The 19,120-nt window shown below is 48.6% G+C and overlaps 1 protein-coding gene across 1 annotated transcript; it reads right to left on the bottom strand.

Moving 5' to 3' along the window:
- Positions 1-3,333: 3,333 nt before the first annotated feature.
- Positions 3,334-19,116, bottom strand: Catsperd (cation channel sperm associated auxiliary subunit delta). Its single transcript, XM_036171246.1, has 8 exons — positions 18,999-19,116; positions 18,787-18,883; positions 15,376-15,430; positions 15,118-15,194; positions 13,870-13,942; positions 11,894-12,011; positions 10,417-10,481; positions 3,334-3,450 (listed from the first exon to the last, which is right to left on the bottom strand). Exons 1-8 carry the CDS (start codon positions 19,114-19,116, stop codon positions 3,334-3,336), a joined length of 720 nt encoding a protein of 239 aa, XP_036027139.1.
- Between the last annotated feature and the right edge of the window lie 4 nt (positions 19,117-19,120).

Genomic DNA, 19,120 nt, shown 5'->3' with positions numbered 1-19,120 from the left:
GTAACCTTACAGGAACTGCCAAATGGTAGATATCCCCAAGGTTATGTAAGAGGAACTGAATGGACTCCTGTGGAAATGTGAAATTTAAAGAGATTCAAGGAAGTGATAGTATCATACAACATGCATTCACCTTTTGTGAAGCAGATGGTAAACTCATGGTCAACTTATAATAGAATTATCCCTGGAGAGATTTGGTTATAGCAGCCTTAGAGCCTGATCTTCAGTTACAGTGGAGGATCTGGTAGAAGGATGAGGCTAGGACCATTGAACAATGAAGAAGGACTAGAGGTGTGGAAATCTCCCAGGACCAACTTCTTAGAGAGGGAGATTCTGCTAATGTAGAAAGGCAGTCTCGATATGATGACCACACCCTGGCTCTATGCCATGCAGCAGCCTTGGATGCTTAGGACAGAACTGAAGAAGTTGGAAAGAAAACTGAGTCATTTGCCAAAGTTATACAATGCCAAAAGAAACCTTCACTGATTTTCTACAAAGATTGACTTTAGCAATAAATAGAATGATACCAAATTCAGAAGCTAGACAAATAATAATTAAATCTGTGGCTTTTGAAAATGCTAATGCACAATGCAAAAGGGTAATTAGGCCATTGAAGGCAAGATCTGCACCCTTGGAGGATTGGATCCGAGATACAATCAATATTGAATCTCATAACCATGATGATGCTTGGATAAGAGGTGATTTCCAGAGTTCTGAAAAAAACTATAATGTCAAGTGTTTCAATGGTGGTAAACACGGTCACCTAAAAAGTAATTGTAAACAGGGCATTCCTAAAACAATGTTTTTTTTTTTTCTAAGAATAATCAAGAGGAATTGGATTCCCTTCTGGAGTATGCAGAAGGTGGGGGTAAAAGGCACATTGGACCAATGAATGTAGATCAACAAGGGACAGACAGGGTCACCCTTTGTCATTGGGGAAACTCCTTGAGGGCCCTCTCGCAGGCCCCCTTGCTTAATTCAGTTCCAGTCACTTCCTGTTATCATGGAGGAAACTCCTTCCAGAGCAATTTAAACACCCAAGCCTGTTGTAAAATCATACTGCTCTGGATGATTAGGACAGCTATAGAACATAAGACAAAAATCTCAGGAGCAACCATAAATCAAAAACTGATAAAGATTAGATTAGAACAAGAGGCCTTTTGATCAGTCATCAGACGGGGGACCATTCAGTGTAAACTAACTTATACAACTCACAAATGCTTTTCATTTGGTCAGACATAAGTTGCCAAAAGGGAACCTGCCCAAAATTAGGGTTGGGGAAGGGTTTCAGTTTTGTCTTTTCAGGAGAATAAAGGCTAAGGAATCTAAAGAACACTGGACAAAGGAGACATGTGAAGAAAAAAGACAAATCATCCAGAAAAAAATGTCTAAGATAAAGAGTAAATTGGCAGAATACAGATGCTCAGTAAAGAGAGATCCAGACAAAAGAAACCTCTAAATGAGTTACAGTGTTTAAAAATATACATAGGTTGGCCGGGCGGTGGTGGCACACGCCTTTAATCCCAGCACTCGGAGGCAGAGGCAGGCGGATCTCTGTGAGTTCAAGGCCAGCCTGGGCTACCAAGCGAGTTCCAGGAAAGGCGCAAAGCTACACAGAGAAACCCTGTCTCGAAAAACAAAACCAAACCAAACAAAAACCTTTGGGGAAACACCATGCTCAAATCCCAGCTTTCCCCTCACAGAACGGCTTGAGGTCTTTCACAGGCTTCTGCTCTTCCACCATACGTCCTTCCTCACTTCCCATTGGCTCCTTTCAGAACACAGCTGTGAGCTGCCATCTTGGAAGTAAAGGGCAGCCATCTTGGCAACAGAGTCAGCAGGAACCTGGAACGGAGATTTCCCAGCACTCCCAGAATCATGAGAAATGAGTTTCTGTTCTGTGGTATTTTGTTTGTGGAGATAGGATCTTACTCTATAGCCTAGGCTGGACTGGACTTTTACTGTCCTCCTTTCTCAGCCTCGTGTGAGCCTTCACACCACAGCTGGCCTCTTGTTTCTCATCTATCACCCACTCCTGGCTGTTTTTGTTATAGCAACCATAGAGAGCCATAGACAGGCACCTTTTGGGGTCCCTTAATGGACACTGCTTTTGTTTTGTCCTTTTCCTAATGTGTACGGGTGTTTTACCTGCATATGTGTCCTGAGAAACCAAATGCCTGATACTGGTGGAGGGCAGAGGTGACAGATCTCCTGGGACTGGAGTATAGATGGATGTGAAACCCACAGTGGATGCTGGAAATTGAACCTGGGTGCTCTGGAAGAACAGCCACTCGTGTGTGTGTGTGTGTGTGTGTGTGTGTGTGTGTGTGTGTGTCCATCTATCTGTCCGTCCATCTGTCTGTCTGTCTTTAAACTCTGACTTGGAGTCTTGCAATATTTCTTGTCTGGTCCCAGGGTTTAAGGCAGTCAGGTAATCCTCCTGCTCGGCATGCCTCAGTGGCTAAGATTACAGTTGCTTCATGCCCAAGCCTGTCTGTTTTTGGTTTTGGTTTTAGTTTTGTTTTGAGGACAGGGTCTTTCTGTGGTAGCTCTGGCTGTCCTGGAACTTGTTCTGTAGACCAGGCTGGACTCAAACTCACAGAGATCCATCTGCCTCTGCCTCCTAGAGTGCTGGAATGACAAGCATGTGCCACTGCTGCCCAGTAAGCGTGTTTAGTTTTTAATCAACATGTGTTAATTACACAGAGCCTTTGCCCCCATGTCCATGTTGTTCTTTGATCATAAATCCCACTGCCCTCTCTTGTCCCCTCCCTCTCCAGCTCATCTCCCTCCCCTCAAGTGGTCCTCTTTCTAATTTCACACTTCTGGTTTCCGTGCCTGTCTCTGTTGCTGTGATGAACAACATGACCAAAAAGCAGCTATAAGAGGAAAGGGTTTATTTCACCTGAACATTTCCCTGGCACAGTCCATCACCAGATTGAACTCAGGGCAGGAGCTAAAGCAGAGGCCACAGAGGAACACTGCTTAGTGGCTGCTCCACACACCTCGCTCAGCCTGCCTGGGGTGGCACTGCCCACAGTGGGGCTGGACCTCCTACATCTATTTCATCAATCATCAATTCAAGAAAATGTTTCACAGCTCCATCTAGTAGAGGCATTTTCTCAACTGTGGCTTCTTCCCAATGACTCTAGGTTGTATCAAGTTGAACCAATGGGTTCCCATTATGACAGCCTGCAGGAGTGTGACTTGGGGGCCACTTACAGGAGCAAATGTCTGTCCTTACCTTCAGTATTAATCACTCACTGAGCCAGATGGAGGACAAGGCCTCCCCAGAGCCAACTCTACTCCACGCTTTTTGACTCCGTCCCCAGCCACTTACCAGGCTGTCACTGTACAGGAGCTCGAACGAGAATCCTCCATTGTCAGAGGAGAATATTTGGTGTTAGGCAGCGGTCCACCACGGAGATACGCAAAAATTCTATTCGATAACTCCTGGGAAAGAACACAGAGAAGACGTCACATCACAAGAGTGCTCAGCGGGTGGACTGCTGGCCAAGTATGCAGGAGGCCCCCCGGCTTCTATCCCCAGCACCACAGAACCCCAGCATGCTGATGCTGGCCAAGTATGCAGAGCCCCCCCCCCCCCCCGGCTTCTATCCCAGCACCACAGAACCCCAGCGTGCTGGTGCTGGCCAAGTATGCAGGAGGCCCCCCGGCTTCTATCCCCAGCACCACAGAACCCCAGCGTGCTGGTGCATACCCACATTCTGGAACTTAGGAGGTGGAGAGTCAGGAATTCTAGGTCATCCTTGTCTATGCCTGAGAATTACTTCCACTGACCTATCCTTGGGGCATCCAGTCCAAACAATTGACAACTCTGTGCTTTCAGGGAAACTATGTACAAGTAAGCACTCGCAGGGGGTTCTGCCCCCGAGCCCCTGCAGAGATGCAGTCTCACCACTTAGGTTACCACATGGATACCACAGCTTACCAATGGAGTCAAACATGGGCATGTGACTGAGGCAGAGTGCTTGGCCCAGATTTGCTTTTAATAATCAAAAAAGGGGAAACAACCAAATTACTCAGCACTCTGATGGGGTGAGGGACCAATGCACACATCTTGCAGATGAAAGCTCCAAGGCTGCATCCTGTATGCTTGTGTTCATACGCTGTGGCGTCTGAGTAAGAACGTTCCCCGCCATAGGCTCATCTGTCTGAACACTTGGTCCTCAGTTGGCGGAACTGTTTGGGAAGGGTCAGAAGGTGTGGCCCTTTGTGAAAGAGGTGTGCCATGGGGTTGGCTTTGAGGCCATAGCAGGCTCAGTTAGCTCTCTGTCTCTCTTGTAGATGAGGACAAGAGCTCTCAGCTGCTGCTCCAGCACCATGCCTGCCTGTTGCCAGGCTCCCACCACTGACAGTCATGGACTCACCCTCTGAAAATGTGAACCCCAACAAACTCTTCTGTGAGCACTATGGCAGCGGTGTCTCATGACAGCAACAGGACTACTGTGGGATGCTCCTTTACGCTGCGTGAACATATGTCGCTGTGACTGGTTAAATAAAGAGGCTGACTGGCTAATAAGTGGACATGATAAGACTAGGAGAGAGAACCAGACTAAAGACCACTGGGAAAAAGAAGGGTGAAGTCAGAGAGCTGCAGAGAAGAAAACAGGAGGTGCAAGATGAAAGAGAGGTAACACAGGGTGGCAGAATGTAGATTAATAGAAATGGGCTCATTGAAGTTGTAAGAGTTAGCTAATAACAAGCCTGAGCTATTGGCTGAGCATTTATAATTAAAATCAAGTCTCCATGTTGGTTATTTGGGAACTGGTGGGTGGGAAAGAAAAGTCCCCCTACATACGTCACCCAATGTGGGGCAACTACATCCACATAAGACCTGAGAAAGCTAAAAGGAAAAAAAAAAAGGCCCCCAAACACACAAAATGGAGCCAAATGTGGCTTCCTAGTGTCAGCCTCATGCTGGCTGCAGTACAGAGTCGCATCTCCCAGCAGCTGCCTGCAGGATGGAGCTGGCTGCTAGCTGAAATGCACTTCCACCATACACTAAGCTGAACAATGCTGGCAGTTGGCTTAGCAATTTAAGATTTGTCTCATGTAATCATAGAACAATACAGATGCTCAGTAGAGATCCAGACAAAAGAAACCTCTAAACGAATTACAGTGTTTAAAAATATACATAGGTTGGCCGGGCGGTGGTGGCACACACCTTAAATCCCAGCACTCGGGCAGGTTGATCTCTGTGAGTTTGAAGCCAGCATAGGCTACAGAGTGAGTTCCAGGAATGGTGCAAAGCTACACAGAGAAACCCTGTCCTGGAAAAAAAAACAACATACACACACACACACACACACACACACACACACACACACACACAGGCTTGGGAGAGAAAAGATAAAGAGTATATACAGTCATAGGTTAAAAATAGCTTAAGAATAATAAAGTCTTTTAAAAAGGAGCAAAATATTAACAATAATTATTCCTATAACTATAATGATAAGCCACTATAATGATAAGCCATGTAAATATGGGAACTACACAGAGAGTTTGGATCCTGTATGTTATTGTGTTGTCTTTGAATTTTTTGGCTGTTAAGAAACACTGGATTATGGAAGCTGCTAAATTAAACCAATCTATATCTTTTAAAAATATCTTGACTTCAAAATGGAAGTCAAAAGTTGTGTTGCTTTGTGGGAAAGGTTGTGCTTTTATTTCCACAGGAAATGAGAGGCTGTGGATTCATTCCAGGCTAAAGATGATCAGATTTGATCAGGGAAGACCCTATCCCCCAAAAATCCTGACTACAGACATAAAAAAAAAAAATCTCAAAAAAAACTACAAAATATGTAGTGTATATTTTACCTACTCAAATATAGAACAGAAAATCATCTTTGGCTAACTTGTGTACAACAAACAGTCTATACTTGCATTAATACAGATATGTATGTTTCCTTCAAAAGTTTATGTATTTTCAGAAAAAGGAGACCAGCCACCAATGAAACGCATGGCCCAGGTGATCCAGCATCTCAATATGCCTATTATAGTCTCTGCAGAATTCTGCATCCAGAACAGATTCAAGGCTGATTGCTGAGATGGTCCAGCCTCACAAACTATTCCAGCCAAGACCTAACAATTATTCTGATTTTTTCAAGTTTCCCCCAAAGATACTAGTGCCCACAGAAAACAGGAAATAGTCTAGAGAACATTCCTAATAGATGGGGTATGGGTGGGTTTGGTGGGATGGTCCTTCGGTATGCTGTGAATATGTGTTGCTCTCACTGGTTGATAATAAAGTTGTTTGGCCAATGGTGAAGCAAGGTCAGGTTAGGTGGTACAATCAAACTGAAGACAGAGATGAAGAAGGGCTGAGCTGGGGCAGATGCAAGCCAGCTGCAGAAGGAACAAGATGCTAAAGGACCGGTAAACCAGGGGCCATTTGGTGATGCACAGATTAATAGAAATGGGTTAACTTAAATGTAAGAGCTAACTAGTAATAAGCCTGAGCCATCAGCCAAGCATTTATAATTAATACAAGCCTCTGAGTGATTATTTGGAATCAGCTGTGGGACAGGGCAGGACTCAGAAAAACTCTATTTACATATGGCAGCACAATGCAGGGCAGGAATTTCCACATAAGGTTCGAAATGCACAGAAACAAACCTGCACCAGGCTTCCTAGTCTCAGCAGCTGCCTGCGAGATGGAGCAGCCGCCAGCTGCCATGAGCTGAGCTCTAAGGTGGATTTCTACAGTCTCATACTAGCTGTGGTATGAGTGTGTGCTGCATGGTGGATTTAGGGTTTCTACTCTTGTTTAAGGTATTATATGTTGTTGGTTATTTTTTACTCTTTTGGGGGCCCACCAACCAGCTCATAAATAAATCACACAAGAGGCTTATTCTTAATTATAAATGTCCAGCTTTAGCTTGGCTTGCTTCTTGCCAGCTTTCCTTAACTTAAATTATCCCATCTACCTTTGCCTCTGGCTTTTCCTGTTCTCTTACTTCTGTAAATCTTACTATTACTCTATGGCTTTCTGTGTAGCACTGGATGGCTGATGCCTGGAGTCCTCCTCCTTCTCTGGCTACTTCTTTTTCTCCTCCCAGATTTCTCCTTCTATGTATCCTCTCTGCCTGCCAGCCCCACCTATCCTTTCTCCTGCCTCCCTATTGGCTGTTCAGTTCTTTATTAGACCATCAGGTGTTTTAGACAGGCAAAGTAACACAGCTTCACGGAGTTAAGTAAATGCAACATAAACAAAAGTAAAACCGCTTAAAATAATATTCTGTAGCCAGCTAGCGCCAGTCTGGGACCTCTCAGTTTACCCCTGGGTTGGAAAGCCACAGGCAGTCTGTTACATGACTGTGCTGCTCATTGGAAAGGGCAGGAATTTCAAGCCACAAGACATAAAAATTTTTGTCCTGACCCAGTGGGATGGGGTACTCAGGAAGATCCCTCCCTGAAAAACCCACCTAGTGATGGATTCACAGGTGAGGAAAGGATGCCATAACATCCAAACTTCATTTCCTTCTAGGCAGAAGTTTCTGTCCCGCCTGCCAGGTCCCAAACAACCACACTGAGGCTTATTATTAATTATACATGCTCAGCCGATAGCTTTGGCTTATTACTAACTAGCTCTTTCAACTTAAATTAACTCATTGCTATTAATATATGTATTACCATGTGGCTCATGGCTTTACCTGTCCTCCTGTGTCTCCGGTATCTCCTGGTGACTCCTGTGACTTCAACCTTCTTCTCCCCAGAACCCTTAGTTTGGCTGTGCCGCCTATATTTCTTTGTGTGCTACTGTTACTCATTCAGCCACATGTCTGGCCTTTGCTCTCGTTTTTTTTTTTTTTTTTTGATTCTTGGGTTGTTTTTGTTGTTGATGTTTGTTTGTTTTTCCTTTTTGTCTGTTTATTTATTTATTTATTTATTTATTTAGGTTCTCACTGTTTTGCCAAGGTTAGTCTCAAAGTCATGGCTATCCTCCTGCCTCAGCCTTCTGAGTACTGAGATTGTAGGGGTGGGACACCAAGGCTAGGTTCAATGAACTTTTTAATTACTCAGACTGACGTAGGACTTTCAGGTACTAGGACAGCCTTTTACACAGACAGCTCTTAGGCTTTAGAGCAGATCAAAGCAGGCTGGTTGGCCCTACAGACAAATACGCAAGGTCATTTCTCCAGGTGCTGTTTTGCTTATTCAAGGTCAGAGCTTGAAGCAACTTCAGACATAACTTTCTCAGTAATTGACTTTTTGCACGAAGTCCTAGCCTCAGTTAACGCTACAGGCTCAAGGTTCAGCCAACTGTTTACTTACTGTCTGGGATCCCTCACCAGCTTAGGGCTACCTGCATGGGTCAATGTGACATTACTAGCCTAAGAGAAACTACGTGACGTTATCTTATGTTGTGAGAATGGGTAGGAACCTGAAAACTTACATGTAACTTATAATTGTCCAGAGTTTGGCTCTGAGATACAGCAGCTGTGGTGGTGTGGAGAGAGACAGCAGTGTAGAGCTGTGTGAGAGCTGTTGCTGACTGTGAGTGAAGTGTGTGCGTGTGTGTGTGTGTGTGTGTGTGTGTGTGTGTGTGTGCGTGTGTGTGTGTGTGTGTGTGTGTGTGTGCGTGTGTGTGTGTGCGCGTGTGTGTGTGTGTGTGTGTGTGTGTGTGTGTGTGTGTGTGCGCGCGTGCACGCCAAGTAAGAGAACAAGCGGCTGGGCGGTGGTGGTGCACGCCTTTAATCCCAGCACTCGGGAGGCAGAGGCAGGTGGATTTCTGTGAGTTCGAGGCCAGCCTGGTCTACAGAGCGAGTTCCAGGAAAGGCGCAAAGCTACACAGAGAAACCCTGTCTTGAAAAACAAAAACCAAACAAAAAAAGTGTGTGTATGAATTTTTAAAAGAGTTATTAGGGAAGAGAGGCCAGGGCCTGGGTAGTATACAAAAGCCTCATGCCATATGTGGGAGGCTTTCACGGGAGCCATTGACCAGGGAAGCCGAGGCCCCCAACAACAGGCTTCTTGGTCATCTGCCAGACCTAGCTGACACGAGCCTCCTGCTGAGGCCTAGACACACCTTGGTCACCAGTCATGCGGCAAATTAGCTGGAAGCATCTTTCCTGCTGGCTGGCTTTCACATGGGCTGCAGGAGGAGGGCAAGCAACAGGGGCCTGCCCGGCTATGCCACCCATGTGGCAATGCTGACCTTCAGGGGCGACAGGAAGGAGCCCAAGCCTCAGTTTTTAAACCTGCTTGAAACTTTGGGGTCACAGGCCTGTGGGACCCAAGACCATCCTTAGCTCAACTGACAAGGTCAAAACATCTGTTTATACCAAAGGCAAACACTGCTCTCAGCCCTGGCCGTGGAGAGCTGGACAGGGAGCAGCAGGAGATTCAGAGAATCTCAATGGTGACAGGTGCTGAGAATGAGGGCCAGGACACTTACACCACCCCTCTGGGCACGGAGCAGTGTGGACCTGAGGCAGGGCTTGCCATCTTGCAGGTCCTCGCTACCAGCCAGGTCCTGAGGGGGTAATCACATTCTCAGTCTCTCTCTCTCTCTCTGTTTTTGTTTTTCAAGACAGGGTTTCTCTCTGTAGCTTTGGAGCCTGTCCTGGACTAGCTCTGTAGACCAGGCTGGCCTCGAACTCACAGAGATCCACCTGCCTCTGCCTCCTGAGTGCTGGGATTACAGGTGTGTGCCACCACTGCCCGGCCAAACATTCTCTCTCTCTCTCTCTCTCTCTCTTTTAAGATTTTTAAAAATATTTATTTATTTATTTATTATGTATACAGCATGTTTGACTTCAGGCCAGAAGAAGGCACCAGATCTCATTACAGATGGTTGTGAGCCACCATGTGGTTGCTGGGAATTGAACTCAGGAACTCTGGAAGAGCAGTCAGTGCTCTTAACCTCTGAACCATTTCTCCAGACCCCTCTATCTCTTGAGATAGGTTCTAGGTAGCCCCAGCTGGCCTCGAACACAATGTGAACACCAGACTAGCCTGGTACTCATGAAGATCTGCCTGCCTCCACCCCCTAGACTTACCTGTCTATTAAACAAACAAAAAACTGTGTAAGACAGTGTAAGGTGTGTGTTTGGGTTAGGCCTGTCATCCTAGCTCCTGTGGAGGTAGAGACAGGAGGATCCAGAGTTCAGAGTCATATTTGGCTTGGGTTATATGAGATCCTCGCTCAAAAACCAAGAAAACATCCCAACACACAATAATAAAGGAAGACACACTTTCAGTTCTGTTGACTGGTCAATCCCACGGGCCGTTACCTCACGGCCCAGCCATCCTGAGTGTGGGGAAGTGACACTGCCTAAGGCCACTTATACTTACAGGTTCCTAGATCATTCCTAAGTATTTGCACTTAGAATAGAATGGTTGGGTTTTTTTGTTTGTTTGTTTGTTGTTTTTTAATGAAAGATTCCAACTTACCAGGCAAAATTCATTGTGAAAACAACAACTGTCGCCGCTGACGTGTGAGACTTTCCCTGATATACCTGAAGAGGAGATACGGTAGATGTACACATTATAAATACATACGTGCAGCCATAGGCAGCTGTGGTTTTGCTGTGGGTTTTGAGACAGGATCTCATTGGCCTACAACTGGCTATCCATCCCTGGTGGACATCCAAGCCCTGAAACTTCCTGCTTCCACATCCCAAATGCTAGGCTGAGAGGCCTGCGCCAACACACTTGGCTGCATATTTTGAGTTCTCCAAGTTAACTATTAGGACAGGAATGGTAGCACATGCCTGTCAGTTCAGGACTTAAGGCTGAGGCAGGAGGATTGCAAATCTGAGGCCAGCCTGCACTACAGAATGATGCCCTTTCTCAAAACAAAACAAACAACATCATCAAAACAAAACAGGGGCTGGAGGGATGGTTCAGTGGTTAGAGAACAAGGCTGTTCTCACAGAGGTCCCAGGTTCAATTCCCAGCACCCATATGGCAGCTCACAACCATCTGTGACTCCACTTCCAGGGGACCCTGTAGTTGGAATTTTTTGGGGGGCTGCCAAACAACGTCCAAATAAAGACACAGAGACATATTGTTAATTATGAAGGCTTATTAGCTTAGGCTTGTCCCACTAGCTCTTAGAACTTAATCTGTTTCGGGCTGGAGAGATGGCTCAGCCGTTAAAGGCTAGGCTCACAACCAAAAATATAAGAACTTAACCTGTTTCTCTTCATCTTTGTTTTGCCTCAGGGCTTTTACCTTTCTTTCATTCTGTGTGTCCTTCTTTCCTGATTCCTCCATGTCTGTCTGTCTGGCCCCTGGCTTCTCCTTGGCATCTTTTTTCTTTCTTCCCCAGAGCCTCTTTCCTCCTTCCTGCCTGGAAGTCCCGCCTAAACCTCCTCCCTTGCTATTGGTCATTCAGCTTTTTACTAGACCAATCAGGTGCCTTAGGCAGGCAAGGTAACACAGCAAACACATCTTTACATAATTAAACAAATGCACCATATCTTTGCATAGTTAAGCAAGTATTCTAAACAAGGACCTGACGCCCCCTTCTGGCCTGCATGGGCACTGCATACATGTGATAAACAGACATGCAGGCAAACACTAATACAATACAAAAAGAGGAGGAGAGAAAACCCCACAAACTTCAGAATGGGGCTGTGGCTCAGTGGGCAGAGCTCCCATGTAGCATGCACAGGCCCCAGGTTCCACCCCAGCACCACATAAACCAGACATGGTGGTGCATGCCTGCTACCCCAGCACTGCAGTGGACAGAGGGGCCACGAGCTCAAGGTCATTCTGGCTATCTAGCTAGGTTGAGGCCCACCTGGGCTACATGAGGCCTTGTCTCCGAAACAAAACAAAATGCAGCCAAGGAACAGGGACAGCAGAGGCCCAGGGTGGTGGGGGTGGGGCAGGAGGTCTGCGGCGGGCACAGGGGATCACAAACCTCCAGTTCTAATCCATTTCTCCGTAAGATAATTGTATATGTAGACTTTCTTATTCACCACCAACAGTAGTTTTGATTCAGAAGTGAATAAAGCGCTTGTGACGGACGCTCCTCCCGCCTAAGAACAATGACGTACACTGTGACAGAATGCCTGATGTGGGCCTCTGAAGGCCTGCATGGTTTGTTCTGGCTCACAGGGAGGGCATGATCCATCACGGGAGTTGGGTGTGGGGACCCAGACCATGACTCATCACAAGTACATACTGGCAGCTAGTTAGGATACTAGTTTAGGAATCAACTGTTCTGGATAGTAACACTCGCTATTTAATTATTGTATGTGGTCCAGGCAGGCCTCAACCTCACTCCGATCCACCTGCCTCTGTCTCTCAAATGCTGGGATGGAAGTCGTGAACCACCACCCCCTGCGACAGGTATTTGCTTGTTTGCGGAACGTGTTTGTTGAGTGCTTGTGTGGACACCAGCTCTTCCTGCCTCCAGCTCTTCCTGTGCCACTCCATCTCAATATTATTGTTTTTTTTTAGCATGTATTTTTTTAAAGGTTTAGTCCAGACCTTGAACTCATGATTCTTCTGCCTCTTCAGCATATCCTACAGATGCACCTTGGCTCAGCAATTAAGACTACTGGGGGCTGGAGAGATGGCTCAGAGGTTAAGAGCACTGACTGGTCTTCCAGAGGTCCTGAGTTCAATTTCCAGCACCCACACGGTGGCTCACAACCATCTGTAATGAGATCTGGCACCCTCTTTTCTGTATACATAATAAATAAATAAATCTAAAAAAAAAAAAAAAAAAGAGAAAGAAAAAGAAAAAAGACTACTGACCGCTCTTCCAGAGGATCAGAGTTCTGTTCCCACAAGGTGGCTCACAACCACCTATAACTCAATATCCAGGGGACCCAACACCCACTTCTGGCCTCCCCAGACACTGCATGCAGTTGGTGCACAGAAGTGGAGTTATTCACATAAAATAAACTCAACTTTTAAAAAGAGTCATTATTTTTATTTATGTGTATCTGGCACACGCCTTCAGGTATCTCAGTGGCCAGAAGGTGTCAGATCCCCTGGAGCTGGAGTAACAGGTGGTTGTGAGCCACCATGCAGGTGCTGGGATGGAACCCAGTGCTCTAACCACTGAGTGCTCTGATCTCACATTCTGAGGCTGGTCTCACTGAACCTGGAGTTCTGTTTGGCTGGTGACCAGTGAGCTCCAGGCTCCTCCTTCCTCTCCCTCTGCACTCTCTCTTCACACAGCACTCTCTCTTCAGCCACTACTTCACTTGTTTTTTCCACATTTCCCCGCCCAGATGCTAAGTTAGGAAGGCAGCGCTGGTCTCCGCTGGCCTGTGTGCACCCTTCTTTCTCAGCAGAGACTCCTCTGAGAGTCTGAGAGAGCTCAGTGGCTCCAAGCATGGGCTGCTCCTGCAGGGGCCAAGGCTGGGTTCCAGCACCCACAGAGGCTCACAACCACCTGTTACTCCAGTTCCAGGGGATCCAGCGCCCTCCCCTGGTCTCCTTGGGCACCAGGCATGCAGACAAAACACCATACACATAAAATAAAAATCAATGAAATCTCAAATAAACATTTTAAGGGAAGGGGACAGAAAAGGAGAAAGGTAAAAACTACAAGGATGAAAGAGAAGAGAAAGGGAGGGGAGGGAGGAGGGAGGGAGAGGAGGGAGGGGAGGGAGGAGGGAGGGAGGGGAGGGAGGGGAGGGAGGAGGGAAGGGAGGGAGGGAGGGAGGAGGGAGGGGAGGGAGAGAGGGGAGGGGAGGGAGGAGGAGGGAGGGGAGGGAGGGGAGGAGATGGGTGGAATGAAATCACTCTCTTCTGACTTCCTGTGACTCAGCATCTCAGACAGTGTCCCCTAAAAGGACTGGCAGCTGACAGACCCATGCCCCGAACCCCACAGTTTCCTGAATGTAACTCATTTGGAGTCACAGCCGGGGAAATATCTACCCTCATTGACTTGGGGATGATGAGTGGCGGAAGGCTGCTCTCAAAGTTGTCCTTCGATAGGAAGATCTTCTTCCTGTGACCAAGGAAAAGGTGGTCAGGAAGCTTCTCGGGCTGGGCAGTCCTGAGGCCCTCTCCCTTCCAAGTTCCCTGCAAGTCCAGAGTCACCCAGAATTGTTACACTGTGTCTGCCTGCTTTTTTTTTTTTTTAATGACATAAAGACAAAATGGCCACAAATGAAATATGCCAGTTGTGAGGCACAGGCCGGCTGTCCCGGGGCTTCAGAGTCTGAGGCCAGAAGATCAAGAGTTTCAGGCTAGCCTGGGCTACATGAGACCCAGTTTAAAACAACAACAACAACCGGCAAACAGATAAAGAAATAAGCGTGTGTGTGTGTGTGTGTGTGTGTGTGTGTGTGTGTGTGTGTGCCCAGTGACCAGCAGTGGTGGTGTGCTTAGCAATCTACTCTACACTCCAGAGGCTGAGGCCGCCTGGGGATAGAGTCAGAGCCTGCCTATAAATACAAGAACAGGGACCCAGTCAGTAGTGCACGCCTTTAACCGCAGCACTCAGGAGGCAGAGGTAGGCAGATCTTTGCGAGTTCAAGGCCAGCCTGGTCTTCAGCCAGGACTACACAGGGAAACCCTGTCTTGAAAAAACCAACCAACCAACCAACCAACCAACGAAACAAACAAACAAAAAAGGAACATGGCAGGGATTTAGCTCAGTGGTAAAGCACTTGCCTAGCAAGTGCAACAAGGCCCTGGGTTCGATCCTCAGCTCCAAACCAAAAAAAAAAAAGGAACATGGACTGTAAGATGGCTGGATGGTTAAGACACATGCACCAAGCCTGACCACCTGAATTTTACCACCAGAACTAACAGTATGGAAGGAGAGAAATGACCCCCACAAATTGGCCTCTGACCTCTACATGTCTACACTCAGGCATGTGCACAAATAAATGTAATTAAAAAAATTTTAAGCCAAGAAAATAATTTTTTTGTTGTTTTGTGTTGTCAACCTGTGGTTGGTGGAAGGCACAGGCTTGGCACCTGTACCCTGGGTGGCAATACTCTGCCTGTGCCCAGGTCTTCTCCTCTGTGTCCACACCCAGCCCAGCGAGGATTCTCTGTGGGCCAGAGCTGGTCGGGTTTTTACAAATGAGAGGCAAGGGGAAAGGGGGGAAGGGCAGGGAGCAGGAGGGGGCAGAAGGGGGAGGAGAGCAGGGAAGGAGACTGGAAGCCGCTCACCCCAGGTACAGGACAACGTTGCTTTCACAGAAGTTCCTGAGCACGTGTATGTTGTGGAAGGCGTAGAACAGCATGTCCTGTGGACAGCACAGACCCGTCAGCCAGGAGAGGCCTGGGCCTGCCCCTCAGTGCTCGGGAGGGCCAGAGCTCAGGTCCTCGGCCCCAGTCTGGGCCACTGAGGTCGAGAGAAGAGAGAGAAAACACCAGGAATGCGTGCCATGCAGCCCCGGAGAAACGGACTTGCCAGGAACCACTTACCCCTTCACGTAGCGGCTGGGAACCGAACACTTTCCCGGTCCTCACCTTGTACTGCCTAGAGGGATCAAAACACAGCAACCGTCAGCGTCTGGCTTTTCATTTAGTCTCTTAAGATATTTCCCTTGGGTGAGTGTTTTGGCTGCATGTCTCCCTGAGCTCCACAAGTATGCAGTGCCCGAGGCAGCCAGCAGGGGGCACTGGGCCCCCAGGCTGCTCTGTCGGGGCTGGGAACCGAACCTGGCTCCTCTCTAACCGCTGAGCTGTCCTGGCCTTTCCTACCATGCTGCCGGACATACTGCACAGTCTGTGGTCTTGGCGCTTCGAGGGTTCTGGGAGTCCTACAGCACTGGATGTTGGTGGGAGCTGTTCCTGACACAGTTGCCGGAAAGAGTGAGAGCTGGGCAGGGTAGCTGTGGCTCGTCAGCCGGTGCCGAGCACAGAGGCAGGCGGCAGAGACGGAGAATGCAGAGACTCCAAGGCTCACACTCACACAAAAGACTGGGCCAATGAGATGGCGCACTACACAAAGGCGCTTGCTGCAAAGGGCTAACAACCCAAGTTCGGCCCGGGTGGAGAGAACTGACTCCTGCAAATTGTCTTTTGACGTCATGTGCGCGCGCGCGCGCGCGCGCACACGCACACACACACATTCACAGACACACACATACAGACATACACAGAGATACACATAAACACACAGACACATTCACACACACACAGACACACACACACACATACTGACATACACAGAGATACACATAAACAGACACATTCACACACACACACATTCACACACACATACTGACATACACAGAGACACACACAGACACACACACATTCACACACACACATACTGACATACACAGAGATACACATAAACACAGACACACACACATACAGACATACACATAAACACACAGACACATTCACACACACACACATTCACACACACATACTGACATACACAGAGACACACACAGACACACACACATACAGACATACACAGAGATACACATAAACACACAGACACATTCACACACACACAGACACACACACACACATTCACACACATACTGACATACACAGAGATACACATAAACACACAGACACACAAACACATTCACACACACACACTCACACCCCAAATAAAAAATTAGCCAGGTGTGGCACATGCCTTTAATCCCAGCACTCAGGAGGCAGAGGCAGGCGGATCTTTGTGAGTTTGAGGCCAGCCTGGGCTACAGAGTGAGTTGTAGGATAGCTAGGGCTACAACAGAGAAACCCTGTCTCAAAAATCAGTAAGTAACAACAAAAAATTCAGGAGATGGAGAGACGGCTCAGTGATGAAGAGCACCGGCTGCCCTTCCACAGGACCCAGGTTCGATTCCCAGCACCCACATGGCAGCTCACACCTGTCTGTAACTCCAGTCCCAGGGGACCTGATGCTGTCTGGGCACTCTGAATTTTACCGATCCCCACCGGATCCCATGCACAGTGCTGGGGATGGAACCCAGGGCCTGGTGCTATGGGGGCTCTCTTCCTTGAGGGGTCCCTCCAGTTTCCTCTCACTGTTTATTCAGAGATGGGCTGAATGAGTAACCCAGGCCGGCCTGGATCTCCTGACTCTCTTTTTCCTCGTGGTTGTGAGGGCGGCCACCGTGCCAGGTGTCTGTGGAGCTGGAGGTAGCTCAGGCTTCACCAGCTGGGCCAGGTCTCTGCACACGGAGCTCCAGCCCACGCCTCACCAGAAGTGGCTTTTGCACAAGTATTCTTAAATTTCCCTACTTGGTGCTTTGTCTCCCTTGTGTGGGAGACAAGTTACCTGTCTGGAACACCTACACCTGTCTGGTCCCCTTGGCTCTTTGTGCACGGCATCCTTGAATGTAAGTTACTAAAATCTATATATAAACTGGGACGCCCGGATGGCAGTGTTGTCACCCGCCACCTCAGCACGTGAGAGGCTGAGGCACAATATTTGTTGTTTTGTTTTTTAAATTCAGAGACAGGTCTGACTACATAGCCCAGTCTGGATGTAAACTCATAGCAGCCAAGAGCCTTGCTGGACTCTGGTGATGATTCAGGGTTCAGGGGTCACTTAGCAACACACAGAGATGCCATGGCATGGTAGCGATCAGAGATGCTGCTAACCGTGGCACCATGCACAGCACCCTTCCCAGCTTGATTTAACTAGCCTCAGATACCAGCAGCTTTGGGATGGATGGTAGGACAGGTTTCAGACCGCACAGAAACTTGGATTTTATACATGCCCAAGGCCCCGGTTCCACACCCCAGCACTGGGTTTTAGTGATGTGCTTGGAAGGGATGTGTCAAGTTTGATTCCTACAGTGGGGCTGGAGAGAAGGCCTCGGCTCTAACGTTAACCAGCCCCCTGCCACCTCTAGCTGCATCACATCCCGGTTAGGCAGGCGCACCGGCACAGTGGCTGAGCTCCGACCACAGCGGCCACCGCCGCCAGCGTCAACAGCAGCATCTTGCCAGTTTGTCCACAGCTAACACCGCTCCTCAACTGCCAAGGAGCTTGAGAGGAGTCTGAGCATGCGCATTGAACCCAAGGTAGGCCACTTCACTCCTCTCCCCTCCCCCAAGTCTGGGCATGCGCACCTGGTAAGAAGGCCACTATCAGGCTCTTTTGGACCTGCGCAAGAGAATCTCCCCAAAAGCCTCAATAGGTCTACTCAGAGGCAAGTGGAAGGAGTGAGCATGAGCAATATGGAGGCAGAGCTTACACATTTTGAACCCGAAAGTTAGCCCCCAAGGCTCCATAAGTCAGATTCGTGAGCATGCACAAATGAATTCGAGGAAGTCCGCATAGAATGCACATTTGGACACTGGTGTGGAGCCAGGGCTTTGGGCATGCATAAAATCCACCAGTTGCTTTGCAGAGCTTGAGCATGCGCACTACGTCGCTTGGGATGCTCCCTTGAAGTGCCTTATGGATATCTGTCCACACAGGAGCACGCACGTGTGCTCACGGCCTGCCGTGTGCAGAAGAGAGAGGGAGGCAAGCCCTTCACAGGCACCTCCTCCAGTGTGGAGTGAAGAGGGTGAACCAGTGTACAAGAATAAGACTAAAGTCATAAGGCAGGGCTGTGCTGTACTTCCCTTCGTATACCTCTGTACAGAAGTCACCCAGGTGATGACAACAGGAGACAGGCCCCAGTTCTAAGGTACAGCTTGAACAGGAAGGGACCACGCCTCCTCCAGGGCCCGCTCCTGAGGCTTTGCGCTCTGACCACGCCCACAACCAGCCCCACCCACTCTACCTGCATCTGGGCCCGCCCCCCCCCCTGGACCGAGTCCCGCCCCTTGAGCCCACCTCCAGCCTCATCCCACTCCACCTCCTCAAGCCACGCCCTCGAGCCGCTTATCTAGCCACGCCCCCATCCTCACCTCCAAAGCCCCGCCCTTCGATCGCGCCCCTGCTTCCAGTTCTCCAAGCCCCGCCCCGTGGGGCGTTCCCCATCGGGACCACACACCACGTCCGCCCCTTCAAGTCATTCTTCCTCACGTCCCGTCTCGACTTTTTGCCCACCTCCTCCAAACCCGCTCTCCTTCCTTGGGCCACGCCCCCACCTCGGCCAGCTCCAAGCCCCGCCCCGCGCCGTGGACCACGACTCCACCTCCACTTCCTGCCTTGCAGCAACCTGGAGCACTTAACCTCGCGCCAGGTCCCCCTCTGGCCACGCCCACCCGCCCACCTTCTCCAAGCCCCGCCCCCATCCAG

Source organism: Onychomys torridus, chromosome 21, assembly GCF_903995425.1.
Source record: "Onychomys torridus chromosome 21, mOncTor1.1, whole genome shotgun sequence".
Classification (NCBI taxonomy): domain Eukaryota; kingdom Metazoa; phylum Chordata; class Mammalia; order Rodentia; family Cricetidae; genus Onychomys; species Onychomys torridus.
The sequence above is the reverse complement of the archived record's forward strand: the minus strand, read 5'-3'. Positions and strand labels throughout refer to the sequence as shown.